We start from the raw sequence: 19,606 nt of genomic DNA, 5'->3' as shown, positions 1-19,606 counted from the left end.
TTACATTCCATGTTCAAATCTTTTTATTAATGCCAAAAATAAGATGGCAACAGTAATGGGAATAGTCCAGTATCAACTGTTTTGTTGTACAAAGAGCAGTATCTAACAAATAGTAAGTAAAATCTTCCTCTCGTTAAAAGTTTTGTTTGTTTTCAAGGATGTAATGCCAAAATAATTAAAAACATAAAACAAAACTCTATAATACAAAAATTATAAACTTTTTACTTCTCATTAAAAGATTATCATGGCAAAACCAAAACATACAAAGCTTGATAAGTAACAAATAAATAACTGACCGCAAACATATTTTACGCATGTAAATAAAACTATACATAACTTCAATAACTGAAAATAATATATACACTTGAATCAAAATAAGATAACACTGTATGAAAAATTCAAACTAAACTTATCTTGGAAATGGTGTACCATATATAAAACATACTTACGGTAGTCAACAAATGTAAGCTGTCAACTAGTTACATAGAAGACTCAAGTCTAGGATGATTATGTCTTACAAAATCAGCTGGACATAAAAGCCTGAAGATGTAACCAATTTAAAATCAAAACTAGTTTTTAAGGGTGATTTGTGGATTACCATACATCATTTAAATAATCTGAAGGTTAGATTCATAAACCTATCTATCGTAAACTTTAAACGTTTAAAGACAAGTGAAAACGTTTCTGTAACAGCACAAAATTATCTATCAACAAAGACGGGACAAATGACTATTGTCCGACATCATTGGGATCAAAATTGTTTTTGAGATACTGAAGCACCTGATGAGCGCAGTCTCTGCCTCCTGTTCCCTTGAGCCACGTCACCTCTACGGAGCTCCCGTCACCCTTACCTCTCACCACCAACGAACCGTAGAGGATCGGGTCTTTTCTGGAACTTACTGGGTTGGAACCAGAAGGAACGTTTTCAAGTCTTGACTTTTTTGGGCCGGAATCAGAAGAGCTGGATACTTGGTTTTCAACCAATCTACGTTTGGTTTCTTTAACGACTTCCTCTTCAGTACTTCCGACTTTACCCTCATCAACTTCCATCTTGTCGTGTTTTTCATCTTTGACAATATCAGTTCCCTCTTCAACTCCTTTTGGTACTTTTTTATTACCAAGATTGGCGTTATCTCGTCCATTGAAGTTTGTTGAGTCTGCTTCGCTCTCGGTTTTCTCTTCTTCAACTTCCATCTCGTCGCTTTTCCCATCTTTGGCAATATCAGTTTTACCCTCTTCTGTCTTTGTTCCACTTTCTTTACCAAGATTGACATTATCCCCATTGATGTTTGTTGAGTCTGTTTTGTTTCCTTCTGTTTTCTCGTCACTTGTTTCGCCTTCATTTCCGTTGCTCCCTTTTTGCTTAAACTTTTCTTGCCTCCTCTTCTTCCTTGAATTGGCCCATGTGTTGTTAGTTGCGATGATTTCCATTGCGTACAAACCTTGTGTGGACTTCAAAAACTTGTAGGTTATCTGTAACAGTGAAAATAAAAAGTTAAAAGTTTTCAATGCAATATCAATTTTTATGTAAGGGCCCACAGTAATGTGACACATAGAGGAACAGAACTCTGTCGGATTACTGAAGATTATAGATTACTGAAGGTTCCATGATGAAAACGTGTAACGGCCCATTACCTGAGAAAAATCTACCGCAGCCAGACATCATCATAGTCTCCTGTGTTCACAGAAACGTCATCTTCGTCAGCGCGATCACGGCAAAATTCTGACCGCCTGCGGTTGTGTAGACATTGCATTGTCTTCCACGGTTCACCAAAACGTCATCGTCGTCATGCGCGATCACGGCAAAATCATGATCACCTCCCAAGGCCGAGTAAAAATTATCGTCGTCTTCTGCGATCGCGGAAAAACTCTGATCATCTACCACGGCTGTGTAGACATTATCATGGTCTCCCGCAGTCACGGAAATGTCATCGTCGACATGAGTGTTCATGGCAATAGCGGTTTCCGATCGCGCGATCTTCGTAGACATGTTTTGTGCATTTTAAGTGTTTTTATTGATGACATTCCAGTAATCCGGCATTTTCACTAATCCGGCAGTATCACGGTCCTATATCGGCCGAATTACTGAGAGTCTACTCTATGTATAGAAGTTTTTAATTTATGACCAACAAACCTGCAATTCCTCCAGCAACTGCTTCAGTCTTTCTACTGTGGAGTTCAAATCAGACTTGAATGTCTGGCTGAATGAAGTAGGCTTCTTCTTCTTCATCTCAATGTGGGGGAGTGTAATCGCTGGATCGAGAGTCCAAGCAATACCCCACCTAGTCCATTGAGAATCACAAGTTAGTCCAAACAATCTTTTTGGAAGGAAATGTAGAAATTTACATTTAAGTTATTAACTAGTTATTTCATGTAAGTGTGTTTTTTACTCATCCCATTTACTACAGGTGGTTTTAGACCCTCTGTTATTGGTAACCCTAACTTACAATAACTAAGCTTTCATATTATTAACAATAATGAACTATTTGTAATTTTGCCAGCATTTGGAAACCACCCATCTCACTGCTTCCACGTTTCTCTCTTCCTATTGGATTAAATTACTGTGAGATTAAGCCTATTGGTTGGCCAGTCGTACTAGTCACATGATTGACGCAAAGTGTGGAAACGTTTCAACATCAACATCAGTTGTCTGCCGATGTGGCAAGCACCACTGGCTGACTTTCTTTGCATTTCTGCTCGGCAGCCATTATGGAGTCTCTTCCTCATCAACTTAAGATTACAAGTTTCAGTAGTGGTTGCCAGTTGTATTTGTTAATTGGCCAACACCACTGACTATCCAAGCGGCGAAGGCAACCAATGTGTAATTAATCTGAGCTGCTGTGCAAAAGACCGCAGCCAAACACAACCTGTACTGGTATACATAGTGTTTATGATTACAAAAATAAATTATCTAAATACACCAATTTAATAAACAAATTTTAAATTAAAAATTTTTAGTGACCATAGACTTTAAAGAGGTTTAGTTACCAGTATTTAGTATATTGATTACTCTACCTGGTCGTTTGTCCCTGACAGAACTCTGTCGTCACAACAGAAGCCGAGGGCACACCAGCTGTCTCTAGAACCTGCTTTACTTTCCCCACACTAGTCTTGTGACCCACCATCACACTGTAGACCCTACACACACAAACATGTTCGGACTCCAAAAATTAAATTTTCTAAAACAACAATTTTAGTTTTATGATGAAATATTTTTTGGTTATTCACCATATTCACTATGTTTTTCCTGATTGAACTGTTTTAATTGCATACAAATCCAAAGCTCTGAAAGGATCAATTCTACAGCTCTATACTTAGGAGAAGATAATTTGTTACAAATTCAAGAGCATCACCGATCTTGATATCATATAATACTTTAATACTTCTTAATTAAATGGTGACCATACAAAGTAGGTATTTTAAGCCAAGTATGAATGGAGATGAGTGTAGGATGAGTGGCCTTGCCAATCTCGATCTTATAGCCTTGTTAGTGACTATGGCCGACATATTCCTTAGACACAGATGTTCATAAATAGCCCATACAGCTAATGGCAACTAAGGGATCTACAGTTTATAGTGGAATCCGAGCCACATTTTTGCCTTGGTATTTACGAATTGGTCTAATTTTCAGGATAGTACTGCGGATAGTCGTACTACTCACTCGTTCGGACGTTAATCCACACCAGGGAGTATCACATCCACAGTCCATGCCTATAAATATCCACAATTCGTAACCTCCTAGTAGCTGGATTACAGGACGACGCCACCTGTCCCAGTACCCTTACCCTATCCCTCATAACTAACTGAACGACTATTTATTATACGTATATATTCATAATTAATTATAGAAGGATTAGAAAGTGATTTGATAGCGAGACTGATTAAGTTAGTTCAAATAGTGCCAGTTTTCTAATTGTTATTAAATTTCTTTTTTCTGAAACAGCCTCTTGTAGGGCAAAATATCAAGTTTATTATCGTGTTGTGAAACTTTTTAAGTGCTTTGAACTACCTGGGAATCTTTTCCTAAGTAAGTTAGTTCTATATCCATTCATTTTCCTTTGATGATTATGATATATAGCTATGAATCTTGTATCTAAACAATGATGTGATCGATCCCAAGGTGTCCAAACAAAAGGGAGTCTAGTAAAATATTATGGAATAAAATAACTACCACCTACAACTACGGTATATAAAAGTTAAATTCTCAAATAAAATGATCCTAGTACTCACCTGACTTTGGCCTTGAGCAGGACACTGTCATTTATAATATTGGTGATGAAGGCTATTTCTCCGCCAGGAACCACCAGCTCTGTGGTCGCTCCAGTGTGAGCGTTGCGTGGTTCTGGTCTGAAAAAGGTTACAAAAATATCAAAAACCTGACAGATACTTACTTCTAACTAAACTTAACAAAAAAACTTAAAACAAGAATGTAAAATAGAGCATCTATGGGCCTAGGTTTTTAGGATTTTTAGTGAGGATAGCAGGCTTAACTGAATGGGAAGCCAAACTGTTTTGTCCAAACTGGCACAAGACACACAAAACTTTACACTGTATACACAAAACATTAGACTACCGCTACCGGTACGGTAAAGTAGACATCTCATCTCATCGCTCATCTGGATCGGCCTTGTCCAGACTCCCGTTATTTCGGATTGGCAATCGTGATTTTTTTTAGCGGCAAAGTACAGTAGAAATCCGATTATTCGAGACTACCTTGGATAATCAAAAACTCGGATAACATGACGATAAAAATTATTACCGGTGGAATTGCATTTGCATGGCTATCGATACTGTGGACCTGGAACAAAATAAAAAAAAGGTTATATACAGTACTGTGTTTGCTCGACACTCGATAGTCCGGATTTATCGTAATTCGGACCGGATTTCCGCCACATTAGTGCGGATGAGCGAGAGTCTACTGTATTTCATTGTCACTGACAGTAATTTTTAATAAAGGTTAGAGTTGGGAAAATAGAACAATTAGATCTTATTAAAATGAGGTGATCAGGAGAGAGCGACTTGTTGGAGGAGGGACAGGCATTTAATCTTGCATTAAGGTAAGGTTATGTTATGGGTTTTATTAAAGAAATTATCAGTATTTTTCAGACTGTTTACCTTTGGTGTTCATAAGTATTCTTTATTATCATAAGTAAGAATGATGTTTGTTTTGAATAGGCCTATAATTCCAAGTTGATTTCTGGGCTAAGTCTCCCAAGGAATTGTAGTAGAGTGTATGAGCAGCCACAAGAGTTTTTTTTATTTGTCAATTATTTACACACTATTTCACAAACAAACTTACCTGTTCTGTGTCCGAGCGTTATTCTTCGGGTCTAATTCTTCTGCAGAACTAAAGAATGGAGGATTACACATACAGAAGTCGTATGTTTTATCATCATCCAAGGCTCCATCCAGCATTTGATTGTCTTTCACATTGCGAACTGAAAATAAAAATGAAAATTGAATAATCATAACAATATTGAGTATTTAGAGGTGTTGAAAATGCAGTTTACATATATTGGCAAAGACTTAAAATAGTTGTTTCATTACAGTGAAATTAAGATAGACCTACCTATTTTATTTTGGTAGTGGTATTGCAAACAAAATAAATTTTATTTATTTTGTTAAGATTTTCCCTGAATAAATTTGAGTCAATACAAGTTATCGTCATAAAAAATGGTTATGAAATCATAATTTGTGATGTGAATGCTCTTGTCGGCGATGCAAAATTCAGTACTGCCGATATAAACAATTAGCCTAAGGTAGAAAATATTGAAATTAGGGTTTTTATCGATTGTTATAGGCCTACCTCATTTAACATAGAACAGTACGGTATCGGTTAAAATATCAAATCAAAGAATTAAAGGTTGAAATAAATAATTTTCTTAGTCTCTGCAACGGTCTTAGAAAAGATACCTCTTGACGCTCAATGTTATTTTGCCATAACGACAAGAGGTACTATTTCTAATATTCACTGTAACAGACTTTAGTCCAAAAAAATGAATTGTCCTGCATTTTAGTGGAAAATATAGAACTACAACAAAGTTCAGTTTACAGAGAACACAATATCTCACAAATTTTGCGGTATCGACAAGAGGTAACTACTTTTTTTTGTGTTATGGAGAAATTACATAGTGCCGAGAAGAATTCCCTTAAATCTGAAATGTGATTTGTACGAAATGCTTCCATAAAACAATTATTTTAATAAAAACTACTGTGAGTTAAGACGAAAATTGGTAGGCCTATTGTTTTTAAAGAGGACATTATAAGCGTTCTTTTGATACAAAAATCGTTTCTTAAAAAAAAAAAAAAAAAAAAAAACAGTAACCTTTGCAAATACAATGTATCTGACAGTTTCAAGCCAAAACAAATGCGTCGCAATTAAATGTCACCTGGATAGTGTAGGTCGATATGTTACATCAAATGATTAAACTAAAAAAAAAAAAAATCAGGCCAGCTTCCACATTTATACATTGCAAGAGTGGTCAACATTTGGTCATATACAAATTTCAAGTTGCTGAGTAGCCTGATAATTGTATTGTATAGGGCCTATGATAAATTTGTTATTAGAAGGGTCCATCATATAAGGCTATATTTTGCCCAAACTACCTGTTATCAAATCTTGCAACTTGTTCTTCTTGACGTTTCTACCAGCGATGAAGACACTCTCCATATCCACCTCGGTAGCCAACATCCGCCAACCGAACTGCTTCGCTGCCAACAATGGGTAGACACAATTTGCGCCACATCCTGCAAAGAAAAAGAAAAAAAACATACCAAACGTTTTAAGCAATGGTTTTATTGTTTAGAGACTCCTGCCATTCCAAAACCAGTTAATCAATAGGCTTAACTTATAGGCTATTTGAAATTTGGCACTTGCAGTTTGCATTCAAAATTTTCAGTTCGATTTGCAGGGAAACACGGTGGAATGGAGTTCCAGTGTCACCTCTCTTTCGGAAAGATAAAAATATTGGCATAAATAGGTAGGTACTTCATCACATTAAATATGTTACAGTTCCTTCACCTCATTTATTAAAAATCGAGCACTGGGTACAGTAGAACCCCTCATATCCGGCCTTGGTTTTACCGGTCCTCTGTTTATCCGACCCCTTCTTGGAAGCCAATATCAAAATTTTTTTTCTCACAGCTTACAGACGTTTAGATGCAGCCACTAGTCTTTGTGACTGCTCAAATCATAAAATAAATTGTTCTCATTATTTATCTGTTTGTTTATACATTTATTTGCTGAGTCACTATACTCAGTTGAGCTAGTAGGCCTAACCTCTGATCAGTTGTTTGTTTACAGTAATTCCAAAGTGGGGTTAATACAGTAGGGTACAGTACAAGTAACTTACATTAATTTTTGTATTTCACAAAATGGTTAAGAATGTTTAGTAGAAATGCATGTACCATTTTTAAGTCCTAATGATCATTTAAGTACAATTTATTTTCATTTTTACCTCCATTTAATAGGTTTTGTTACATGGAATCATAATATTTGTACATTCATTACTTAATGACTTTAACCTACAAATATTTTTTTCTTTTTATAAACATGTTAATTTTTCTAAAAATGATCCCAGAACAGAATTAAATTATACTTTTGATTGCATATATTGTTTACCTATTATTATTAGGTATGAATTATCATTTTCATAGTAGGTTGGTTTATCCGGCCAAATCGTTATCCGGTCAGGGGCTTGGTCCCGTGGTGGCCGGATATGAGGGGTTCTACTGTACTCGAGAGCTGTTTCTGACCAGAATCTATTGAGTTATATGGCATGACTAACGTGACCATATATTTTGGAGTACAAAGCGGGACACCCTCAGCCGAGAAATTTTGAAAAATAATATCCGTAAACTAGCGTTTTTATGCAATCTAGACATCCTAATAATTTTTAAAACATAGATTGGTTTTTAATTGAGTTTTTATTATATTTAACCTATTTGTAAGTTCATTGGACGGAACATATCTTTACTTAGAAATCTCCTCAAAAGTGGATAGCTTCACACCAAGTGCACGTAAACAGCGGGAACTGAGCGAAGGACGCGAATTTACAAATGGCGGGTCATATTACTTTTGTTCGTCTCAAACTTAAGTTTAATAAACGGATATTTTGCATGTAACTCACTATTAAATGTGCATTTCCGTTTGGTCGTTATCTAATGCACAATTGAACAGTACAATAATCAAATCACAAACAAACTTTCTTCGCACCGAATGTTATCTAAAAGTTAGAGGTTAAGGTACTGTAAACAACTTGACAGTTTAGTTTACTAACAACAGTGACAACCTTGCGTTTTTTGAGGCCGTAGTAGCCTACAGCGCTTCAACACTCGCGCGGAAATAAATTGTACTAGTGCCGATCGTTGACCGATAGCGTTCTAATTTTACAGTTAACCAAATAGGGTAATGTTAATAGGTTGGTTTCCTTTAGTTTTCCTTAAAATTACTAACTAGTATTCTTACACGAACTAAACATTAGTGTGGAAAGGCTAAATTTCATATTCCATATAATATTTCAAACACCTGACCTCCAAAGCGGGACATTTAGGCATCCCCTGGCCAATTGTGGGGGCAGTGGGACAGCTTCGGCGGGACAGTGTGGAAGCGGGACGTATGGCCACGTTAGGCATGACTTGCTACGGTGGTTGTAAACTTTAAAACCCCTCCGATTATTTAAGTTCTAAGTGAGAAAGGTAAGTTAGTGTGGTGGCAGCCAAAGTTCAATGGATTGTGTTGCAACAGCAAAAATAGCCTAAGGTTATCGTTAGGCCCATCTCTTGTTGCACCATGTCTATCATTGCAGCTTAATTGTTTATTATCGTTTATCGCTTTATCGTTCATTAGCCTCAACCTGCGTCTGATGTAAAGTATCCTTATTTAAGTTTGTAAAAAAAAATAATTTCTTCTTAGGGCACATAACTCTTTAAAGCTATTTTGTTAAACCAAATCGATCTGAAAAGCAGGAGGAGGAAGTGAAGGGGTCAGAGACAGTGTCAACGTTAAGATTGAATTATTTAAATTAAAAATAAGCCAAGCAGATTTTAAATTTACCTAACATATCCCTCCTGCTTGTCGCAGAGGGTTGTAACTAGTGTAAAGTTACTGTATAACAAACATAATATTAAGTCATTTAAGTAGTCATTTAAGTGGCCTAATTAAGCCCGAGGTAGGACTAATGTAAATTGAATAAGTTACCTATTTGATATAACTTAAGGGCTGCACTTTAGTATCTGTCCTACACTCATTCGAATGAATATCTTCATTGTATTCATTGTATATATTGATCGATATATCAATCAAGTTATTTCTTTCGATATATCAAGTTATATATCGATATTTTTCTATTGAATGAGTGTAAATTAGGACAGATACTAAAGTGCAGCCGATATAACTTAAGACTCAAATTTACTTCTAGACTGATTTAGGTTAGTCTACATGAATAGGTTTAAGATTACTTGTATACAAAAGTCGCCGAACCTATATCAATGCCAATGACCTCAGAGACTCGATTGTTGCTCTCCAAAATATCCTCAATCCACAGCAAGTAGTTAAGGCGGAGTGGAAGTGTAGGTATCAGTCTGCCAAGAGGGATTTCAACATCAAGGCTGAAATCTTCTAAGAGCAGCGTGCGTGTTAAAGCTCGAAGTGCCTCCGCGTCTTTGAAGTTGAAAGAGACTTTTCCAGTGATATCCTAAATAGGAGATTTATAGGTTAGAATTAGAAAAAATAAGTCACGAACTAGGACGAAGAACGTTCTAAACGGAAAATTAAGATACAACCTAAAAACTTGAAGTAGCCTAGGCCTACTTAAATTTAGGCATAAGTTTGGTGTTGTTCCAATTATGATCTTAACAAGGTAATATAATCATTATGAATTAATGTTGGTTAAGTAGACCAACTCTTGGTGCATTATTTATATTCATTTGGGGGGTCTATAAGATTTCAAGAATAATTTTACCTGTTGGGCATACTTCCTGAATTCTGGATATTTAATAGCTAGGGCTTTAAAATCCGGAGGCCTACGATATCTGTTCCTAGGATGCATAAATTTATTCATAGCCATAGTCTTTAAGAGCTATTTCCTTCAAGAAACTGATAAAAATCAATAGTTCGAAACTAAAATATAATAACAAGACTTAACCAAGTACTTTCAAACGTGAGAATATCGTTTTCCGTTTTGGTGTTTTTGTTTGGCCGAATGCGAGAATGACATGACATGACAGAGAGAGAAGTGAAAGAAGCAGAAAAGGAAATTTCAAAACATGCAGCTGTAGTCCCTCCAAAAAAAATCTGCAAATTAGATGCATTGATTTAAACATTTGTGCAAGTTTTAAGTTAAGTTCTTCAATACTTGAACAAATTATAAAGAAAGAGTTGTCCTCTCTTCATCGCACCTACTATGAATCGAATTAGATTAATTCTAAAGAAATATAACAGCAAAATTGTGTTTAGGAGAAAGCCTTAGGTATGGGACAGATGGGGGTAGTTTCTGTAATTTTTTTATTTAATTTTACGAACAATACAACATAGTATATACTTTATTATAGTAGTATATGAACACATATAAAGCTGAGCCAAACTGGACTGGAGCCAAATGGAAATGCTCAAGGGTTTTGATAGCTGCCTGGCTGGCTGTATCGCTGTCTGTCAATGTCAACTTCTACTTCTAGTGTTGTGTGTTGTGTCTCTGTCTGTCAGCTGTCTGTCTAATGTCGTCGTCTACTACTATTGTCAAGCGGATTAGTGCATTTTAAAGTTGTAGGTAGTCTGATTATTAGGATATTTATAATGTTAATCATTTATATGTTTAGTATTATTCTAATATTAGTCTACCTTTACAAACTATTGAAAAGATAGTTGTGAATACTGAAATCTAAAAAAATAATGGTGTATTGGTTGTTGTTTGAGGTTAAGTTGGGAATGATGAGTACGTTGATTTTCAGGTAATCTATTGCTCATTTAATCCATCACACAATTTTTGCATGTGCACTTTTGTTTTGTTAAGTTGATTAACATAGTTCAGACAAACTAAGTTAGCAAAATTAGTTTTGCTATAATAAAATAACATTTTAGTTGTAGCCTAAGTCTACTTATTGGTTGAACTAGGACTCTGGTAAGCCTTATTACAGATTGTATACAGTCCTTAAAAAGCTGAAGGGTTAAAGAGGAGTCGCCTTGGCATGGTTCCTCTTAAGATCCAGGTAAGTTAAATACCTCAAAAGATGTTAAATGTTGATAAGGTAACGACTGATCCAACAGCCCTCTGAGTAATAACACAAAAATAACTAGTGTCTAGTCGCTAAACATTGTTCCTCTACTGACAAAATAGTTCAAGAATCAAAAAATTTAAACTGCTTATAGTTTTCAACAGAAACAACACTAACTTATAACTTACTAGAAATTTTAACATGAAAACTTCATTCTCCTATTCGGTCTGATGATCATTGGAGTGTCCAATCGAAATCGATCACCACTTACCATCTTTTGTATATTTACCGTCTTGTGAGTAACAGTATAAGCGTAAATATATGTTTTAAGTGTTATAAGACGTATCTTTATTTACTTTCCGTAATTTTACTTATAAAATAAATGCCCAAACCTGTAATGTTTCTTACTGTTTATATTGCCTTTAAAACAATAATTTGACTTTCATCTGTCACATCTCCACTGTTAAACACTTCCATAACTCTTAAACTAGGTAAATCCTTGACTTGTCATAACTCTTTTAAGTCATCGGAAATTATGACTGTTATTCGTTTTTAAATAACGCCTGTAATACTTTGCAATTGCTTGAATTCGAGCAACAGGTGCACTAGTTTATTCTAATACACATATTGTATTTTTAGGTTCTAATAGTAGTGATTGTCAAGTAGTGTTGTCAAGATGGCAACGCTGGAAGATGGAGTTGAGTTTCCGTCAGAGCTGTGTTGGGCTCCACAAGCACTGGTAAGACAAACCAGCTTGACTTTTATTCCTAGGAATTGCCATGAAAATAATTTCTTATGAGTTACATTAACAGTTTTTAAGAAAACTTATTGAGTATAGTAGGCCCACATTTTAAAATATTTTTATACTAAGCCAGTTGTAAATTCTCTCAAAATAATAATAAAAATGTATGAATGCACAAAGACTGATGGACATTTAAGTTAGCTGAGTGAAACATTAGTTCATGTTGATGGTTATAATGGGTCAGCTGTTAAACAAATATGACAAAATAAACAGCTGATTTAACCAGTAAAAAATACACATAGCAATTCACCCCATTCCGGACCCATCCTTTATTCATATTTGGGTCAAAAGTCCATTTCATAAGACAAGATTAAAGTAAAGAACTAAGAAAGTTGTGTCCCGATCTTAAGTGGTAAAATAATAACATATGTTTTTTGCCTGTGATACTGTAACACATTGTTTACATGACATGAAATTAAATTGAATTGAATTGACAGGTGGGGGTGGCTGGCTTGGACACTCTAAACAACGCGGTTCACCGCATCGTGTGGGAAGCTCTGGCCAACAGTCGACGTCAAGATCGTTCCGCAGTCCACTTCAAACTGCTCGGACCTGTACATGAGTTCCCTACAATGAAGCCCAAGGTGAATCAACTAGGCTATGAAATGCACTTTTGGAATCTAGATTCAACAATGTCGATGTAAAGTTTTCCCTCAGTTTTAGCTATGGGTTTTTAGGATGAAATAATATAGTCCAACAGCTCATTCTATCAATTACAATCTCACACAATTGTTGGATTTTGAAGTTGTATTGAGCATTTTATTATTTTTTGAGCATTAGCGTGTTGAGACTTCTTAAAGCACTTGTCAAACTCTCTTAGCATTTTACTTCCATCAGTTACACAATTCTTGTGGCCTCGTCCTGTAATCCAGTTACTTGGAGGTCACGAATTGTGGATATTTATAGGCATGATCTGTGGATTCGATACTCCCTAGTGTGGATTAACATCCTCCCTATTGAGTACTACGACTATTCTCAGTAAGTTACTATCCTGATAATTAGACCAATTCTTAAATTACAAGGCAAAAATGTGGTCCGTATTCCACTATAAACTGTAGGTCCCTTAGTTGCCATTAGCTGTATGGGCTATTAATTAACAGTCCGGTCTACAGAACATGTCAATCTTAGTCATTAACAAGACTAATAGATCGTGCCACTCATCCTAGACTCATCTCTATTCATACTTGGCTTAAAATACCTACCTGCCTATGGGCGCCATTTCAATTACAAGTATTAAAAAAAAAGTATTTGCTGCACCACTAAGAGTAAAATAATAATTTCTGTGAGAACTAAGGATACTGAAATGAAAGGTAAATACAAAATTAAAACCTTTGTGCAAAACATTTTAGAATACAAATGTTATTTGAATTACAGAGAAATTCATATGAGTGGTACATACCAAAAGGAATTTTAAAACGAAACTGGATGAAAAAGCATCTCAAAGAAATCCCAGCTGTAGTCGTTATCTTCTACGACCTAGACTGGGATGATCCTGACTGGCCGGAGAAGAAAATCGAGTGCACTTCTCGAGTGCAATCCATCAGGTGAGTTGATCGAGTGTTCTTAAACTTGATAATTGCGGAAATTGAAATAAAGTTTAGTTTGGTTTTGATAATTAAGAGTATTAAGTTATCCCTTTGAATCTTATTTTAGGTTTCTTTTGGTCGTAAACAGTCAACTTAGCCTTGATTATTATGATAATAAAGATTGATTTGATTTTAACTGGGATTTTAATCAATGGTCCTGGTTAAAGAGTTAGCTGATTGTAGCCGTCTCATTCAATCCTTCAATCACCCATCTACGCCATGAAATACATACCATGGTGTGTTGGCGTTAAATCTAATACATTTAAGTCCTTAGCCAAAATGGAAATATTGAGATAAAATCACACTCTAAAACAAATTTCGTAAATACTAGTTAGTTTGCATCAAATAGTTAATTGTGCAACTAGTTTGCACTCGAGTTGCCCATTACATTTTTCCTACAGCTACCATAAAACGATAAAACAAATAAATTCAAATTGGTAAAGAAACGTGCCTTCACGTTGCAAATCTGGAGTGAGACAAAGTAATTAGGGTGAGACAATGTTAACATTGTCTCACTGATGAGCGAATTGGCCACTTTGCTTTCTCAAATCAGTGAGAGAACATGTACATTGTTAGGTAACTGTAGGAAAACTTTATTTTATGTACTTTGTCGCCTGTCCTTAATATATTTGACATTTTGTAGTAGGGTGATGTGTTGACATTGACGTGTTGCAGAGCGGCGCTGGAAGGACGCAACACTAAGCTTGGTGTAGTCCTTATACAACATAAGGCTCCTCTACCTGTGGCGGAAGATACGGTGGCTGTGGAGAGGGCGGCTGCGTTGTGCGCTGCGTCCGATATCAGCCCGAAATGCCTTTTTGTGCTGCCTCACGTTGATCATCTTCAGGGATATGTTCTCAGGTGAGATATTTTTGTTTTTCGATCGAGGTAAATGTTTCGAGGGATAGTAGAGTCCCGCAAAGTCTGCACCCTCACTGATTGAATTTCTCAGCAAACCAGTAAAAAATATTCCTCCACTCTATTTTTGTAGACTTCCACACATAGATTTAGCCTGGAAAACAGCTCCAGCCTCCTGTTAAATCAAAGGGGATGGATCAGATGGGAGCTGTTTCATTAGTCAGCACAGTTTACTAAAAGCCCAAGGACAGCCAAGTCTAGTTTCGAACCATTAAAAAGCTGCACACTTTTCTCAGGATCTTACTGATGGTATTATAATACTAGGCGAGCACTATAACAACTGAGCTACCCAATTGAGTAAAAGTTTTAAGTTACATAATGAAATTTTTTTTATAAAAGAGGTTGGCGGCCTCTTTAAACCTTGCATTTGCCCGTCCACATAGACTACAGATCTGTGTGTGGAACGTATCCAGCAAAGCAAGGGGTGAGCCGGTACAGTACAAAGGTTAACTGTACTGATAAAATGTTTGTGGCAGTGACCAGAATCCGAACCCACGACATCACTGCCTTGGGCCTGAAGTCCGTGACACTACCAACTGAGCCACTGGCTCACCTAAAAAAAAATTTATTTAATCTGATAAAGCAGGTGTAAAATCACTGTCATTGCATGGAAAGTCCATTACAGAGTAATGTGGCAAAAAAGTATAATCCTTTTAAAATTTCAGCTCACAACCTTTACCCTTTGGTTTATTCTCCTTCTTCTTTTGCAATTGTATAAGCCCCTAGTGTGTCAAAAGTAAGTTCCTTTTTAAGTTTGGAATTTTGAGATTTTGATTTATGAGGGTCTATTGTAACAAAAATGTACTTACAATCGTGATTTGTTGTAGGTTGGAGAATGCATTTTACGAGATGGCGCAAGGCTATTATACACAGGAAGTGAGACATGTCAAATCTCACAGGGAGTTCCTCAACAAGACTACGCATCAGTACCTGTTCGTTCGACACCAGTACAAGATGGCATTTCTCAGCGAACTCAAGCAGGACAATAGGAACGCTCATGTGTAAGTACGTTGGTACTCGAGAGTGTTTAATTTTGAAATTGGAAATTTGGGCAAAGATTAGTAGACAAAGGATAAAAATGTAGAGGATGTCCTCAATGATTCTTTTTTACCTTAAGAAGAAATGCTCTCTTTTATCTGCATATGTTTTAAAAACAGCCGTTTTTGTTAAAGTACGTCTAAAAGTAGTTTTCACAATTCAAATTTTTTTTATATTGAAAACTACATTAACTGCTAACAACATTACACAGTTTTTATTGAAAACCAATAATTTTACAGAATTTTTTTAATATTTCAAAACAAACATTAAAAATTAAAAACTCCATCAGCATACAAAACAAGACTATAGAATTTCTTATTGAAGATGGCCATTTATTCCCTAGAATTTTCCCACCATCCTCAGTAGATATAGATATCAATCGATTTGACACATTAAGAAATAGTTTTATGGCACAATTGAAATTCTATAATCTATCAACAAGCACTTGCAGTTTGTCATTGTAAACAGATTTTCAAGCCCTGTAGTTTGTAGGGCTTGAATTTTCAATTTTCATAAATATCTAAAAAACTATGCTAGAGATCTTTTGTGTCAGTAGGGTTGACATTTTTGTTATTCATTGAATACAATTTTGTTATTGAATATTACTTATTTGAACATTGTGATTAACATAATGAATTGGATGAAATTTATCTTCTATGTAAAATGTATAGTATTCTCTATGGACCTTTTCCGTGATCTGTTTAAAACAGATGAATTTGTTATTTAATTTTTGTTTGTAACTTTTTTTGTAATCTTTTTAGTTAAATGACGACTTACCCCATTGAACCAATGTAGTTTATGGCTGAATAAAGGACTGTTAGATAACTAATATTTAAAATTTATAATGCGATGTTATACAGTATTGTGTTTTGTTTGTTCCGCAGCCATTATTCGGCTTCTTACAGTAATCTGCTTGAGTTACGAATAAACGACACTAACAGCCACGAGGTGAAAACAGTGGCTGGCTTTATACTCTACAAGGTATAGTATTGAAGTACCTATGCTAAGTTGAATCCACTAAATTTATTCGATTAATTTACCATCTAAAAAGTAGAATAGTTAAAATTGTCAATAAAATCAAAATTCTTACTGTTTGATCGTGATCAAAATGTACTTTAGAACCAGTTTTTCTAGTTGAGGTCGAGCTAATAATAAAATTATGCTTTCTAGCAGCAGGTCAATTTTAAGTTCAAAGTAAAGGTTTGTACTGCTACAAAGAATTTGCCTAGGACATTGATACACAAAAAAACTTGAATAGTTTTAAACTTTCACTTTACTTAAAAGATTATCAGTCTTATGCAATTTATTAATAATTGTTTAACACATTTATTTATTTCTTCTCTGATTAATCTTACTGTATTGCACATAAAATCCAATCTGTTTACAATGTATTGATATTATTTTGCTATTTCATCATTTTATTATTCTACTAGTTTTTGAATATTATTTTACTTGAAGTAATCACATTGATCAAATACAATAACAGGTTAGTTTGGGATCAAGTTAGGTTAGCCCTTGTGGCATTAGAACTGAATAATATTAATTCCAAGAAAAAAGAAAGTATACTTACTTAAAAATTTTACATAGTTTCTAAATTTCATAGATTTGTTTTGTTTAGCCTTAATTTTGACGCTTTTGTGACAGATTTTATCTTAATGCCTTTTGTTTAACGCTAGCATTGTTGGGATGTTGAAGGTATGTCGACTGTTGTTTGCGCTGAACCAACCGAGAGATGCGATCAACCAGTTCCGCAGCCACGTAGACCACTTTCGGCCGAAGGTCGGACCACCAGAGTTGATCTTTCAACACTACGCTTGGTTGGCTAAACAGTGAGTCATAAAGTATGGCCTTTATAATACATCAAAACATTTTCTTTAACAAATTTGCAGTCTGGATACCTGTAATATCAATTAAAACATGGTAGTTTACGATGAAATTTATTTTTCAACTGTTTGATTGTGAAGAAACTGAAGAGAAAAAGTGAAGAAAGTGACAGTTTTCCTGTACTTTAACTCACAGTTCAAAGGGATTTAATAAAATTTTGTACCATTTAGTGGTGAATTCTTGCTTTTGTATGCTTTATTTTGCTGTATGCTGATCTAAAGTAACTTTAATAACAAACTTTCAATCATATTTTATGTTCTAAAATGGAAATTTCACACATAATTTTGCAAACTTACAGTAGGTGTTATCTTTGACTATTCATAGAACTTCAGCATCCAAAAGTCAATGGTATTATTAAACTAACAACTTTTAGTTCCTAATTGTTATTAGAATTTGTTGGTTATGCACTTAACAATGGAATATTGTTGATAAACACACATACATTTTTATTTGGGGATTGGCAGCCCCTTTTAAACTTGAATTTGCCTTCTCTTATGGGCCTCAGGATTTTTAGAACATTTTGAGGAAATGGGTGAGTACAGTACATTAGTTAGCAATAATTATACATTTTTGGCGGAAAAATTTCTCACACCCCTCAATTTTGGATTGGTTTCACAACCAGACACTATTGACTCAGCTACTAGATCCCCAAGAGGTCACTTTAATCAGGCTTTCCTATCTTTTTAACAGCTTTGATATGTAAGGAGAAACACACATTCCTTATGTTCAATTTGAATTCACCCCCGCAGATACTGTTTGTTCGGCGAGTTGTTTGAGGAGGCCATCCGAGGAGGGTTGCCAGCCGTACAGACGATGCACCCTGGATACTACTACGAGCAGGCAGCTAGGCTGGCTACGGACAGGAAACTATCTTGTCTGCAGTTGTGTCAGGTATGATAGTCGTCCTAGTTTACAGTGCGCACCTTGAATACCAAAAAGTATCAGCGATGAATCAGATGTTTTTTTTTGTACTGTAACATCCTAGCTGGGCTCTATTATTCGTTTTCAAGCATAAGCAATTACATTGACAAAAATTAAATAATGGTTTCAAATCAAAAACTTTGTTTGGATTAGACTTATGTGACACTGACACTCATTGGTATTTAAGGTGAAGGTATGAAGGTGAAGGTATTAGGTACCCTTTGAGGTCAAATTTTTTACCCATTTTTCCGTGAGTATAGTTTGTCATTCCAGCAGTGGGGGAATGGCATATACTCGCCATTCAACCGCAATAATAAACTTTTTTTATTTTTTTCTTTTGAGTACCGGTACCCATAAGTTGCCATTTTTGAGCAATCTGGCAAATGGCGGGCGGCGACCTATACTCGCCATTCGACCGCATAGGGTTAAAAAATATTAAAATTGAATGAGATGATGGCTTTGTTACTGACCAAGATCAGCTGGTCTTTAGACATGAACATTATAAAAGCCAAATGATCATGGACAGCTGGGTGCAGTTTTGTACCATCAAAAAGCCTCAACTTTTTCATTTTTGAACCGGCAACCTTTTGATTTCTAGGCCAGTACTATAGCCACACAGCTGCCCATCTTGTCAACCATTAACTTTTAATTTGACGTAATAGTAAAGTAATATTGATTATTCTAGGAGATTTTTTTTGTTTTTAAATCTTAAATACGAGTACAAACTAAAGTGAAGAGCGAAATCACTGAATATGCATAAATTTTTTTTCCTTTGGTAAAAATTAATCCCCTTGTTAGATTTTTCTTTATATTATTGAAGATTATTTGGTTCAGGGTGTGGATAAGTATCCAGCCAGTGACCCGTTGGCAGGCACAGACTCGCTGGAGTTCTACGGACAGCGGCCGTGGCGGGCGGGCAGTCTCAGCGCCCAACCTCCTGACCCAACGCGCGAGCTGGAGGGTACGGTCGCCTTGCAGTACAACGAGAAGCACAAAGTCAGCCACTCGGTAAGTAGCAATGTCAGTGGTCTGTGGGAATTTGGATAAGTATGTTGAAACGGGACATAAGTAATTCACAAACTAATATGTGCAGAAGCGCGGATGTCAGGGGATTACGAAATGGATAATTTTGTTGCAACCTCGAAACATGTTAACGATTTTATTGTATCGTGGGCTGACTTTTAAAAATTTTAAAAGGCCTATCATAAAATAGTGAAGTAAAAACTTGACTTTGGAGTTACTTTTC

General features: G+C 35.6%; 2 protein-coding genes across 2 annotated transcripts in view; one reads left to right on the top strand and one right to left on the bottom strand.

The window, feature by feature from the left end:
- On the bottom strand, positions 1–10,186 carry LOC128993799 (U6 small nuclear RNA (adenine-(43)-N(6))-methyltransferase). The gene is made up of 8 exons (XM_054417817.1): positions 9,963–10,186; positions 9,482–9,695; positions 6,607–6,747; positions 5,300–5,438; positions 4,231–4,347; positions 3,016–3,138; positions 2,135–2,282; positions 1–1,473 (listed from the first exon to the last, which is right to left on the bottom strand). Exons 1-8 carry the CDS (start codon positions 10,065–10,067, stop codon positions 730–732), a joined length of 1,731 nt encoding a protein of 576 aa, XP_054273792.1. The 5' UTR covers positions 10,068–10,186; the 3' UTR covers positions 1–729.
- Positions 10,187–10,688: 502 nt separating this feature from the next.
- Positions 10,689–19,606, top strand: part of LOC128993794 (trafficking protein particle complex subunit 11) — a 29,795-nt gene continuing 20,877 nt past the window's right edge. Inside the window, exons 1-10 of the mRNA XM_054417804.1 lie at positions 10,689–10,762; positions 11,851–11,950; positions 12,451–12,597; positions 13,388–13,557; positions 14,275–14,460; positions 15,345–15,518; positions 16,440–16,536; positions 17,251–17,384; positions 18,189–18,330; positions 19,195–19,368. Coding sequence (XP_054273779.1) covers positions 11,888–11,950; positions 12,451–12,597; positions 13,388–13,557; positions 14,275–14,460; positions 15,345–15,518; positions 16,440–16,536; positions 17,251–17,384; positions 18,189–18,330; positions 19,195–19,368 — 1,287 coding nt within the window. The 5' untranslated portion in view covers positions 10,689–10,762; positions 11,851–11,887. The remainder of the gene's footprint in view (positions 10,763–11,850; positions 11,951–12,450; positions 12,598–13,387; positions 13,558–14,274; positions 14,461–15,344; positions 15,519–16,439; positions 16,537–17,250; positions 17,385–18,188; positions 18,331–19,194; positions 19,369–19,606) is intronic.

The sequence above is a fragment of the Macrosteles quadrilineatus genome, unplaced genomic scaffold, assembly GCF_028750875.1.
Source record: "Macrosteles quadrilineatus isolate MER2022 unplaced genomic scaffold, UCM_ALF_1.0 Scaffold_1__1_contigs__length_201487025, whole genome shotgun sequence".
Classification (NCBI taxonomy): Eukaryota; Metazoa; Arthropoda; class Insecta; order Hemiptera; family Cicadellidae; genus Macrosteles; species Macrosteles quadrilineatus.
The sequence above is the reverse complement of the archived record's forward strand: the minus strand, read 5'-3'. Positions and strand labels throughout refer to the sequence as shown.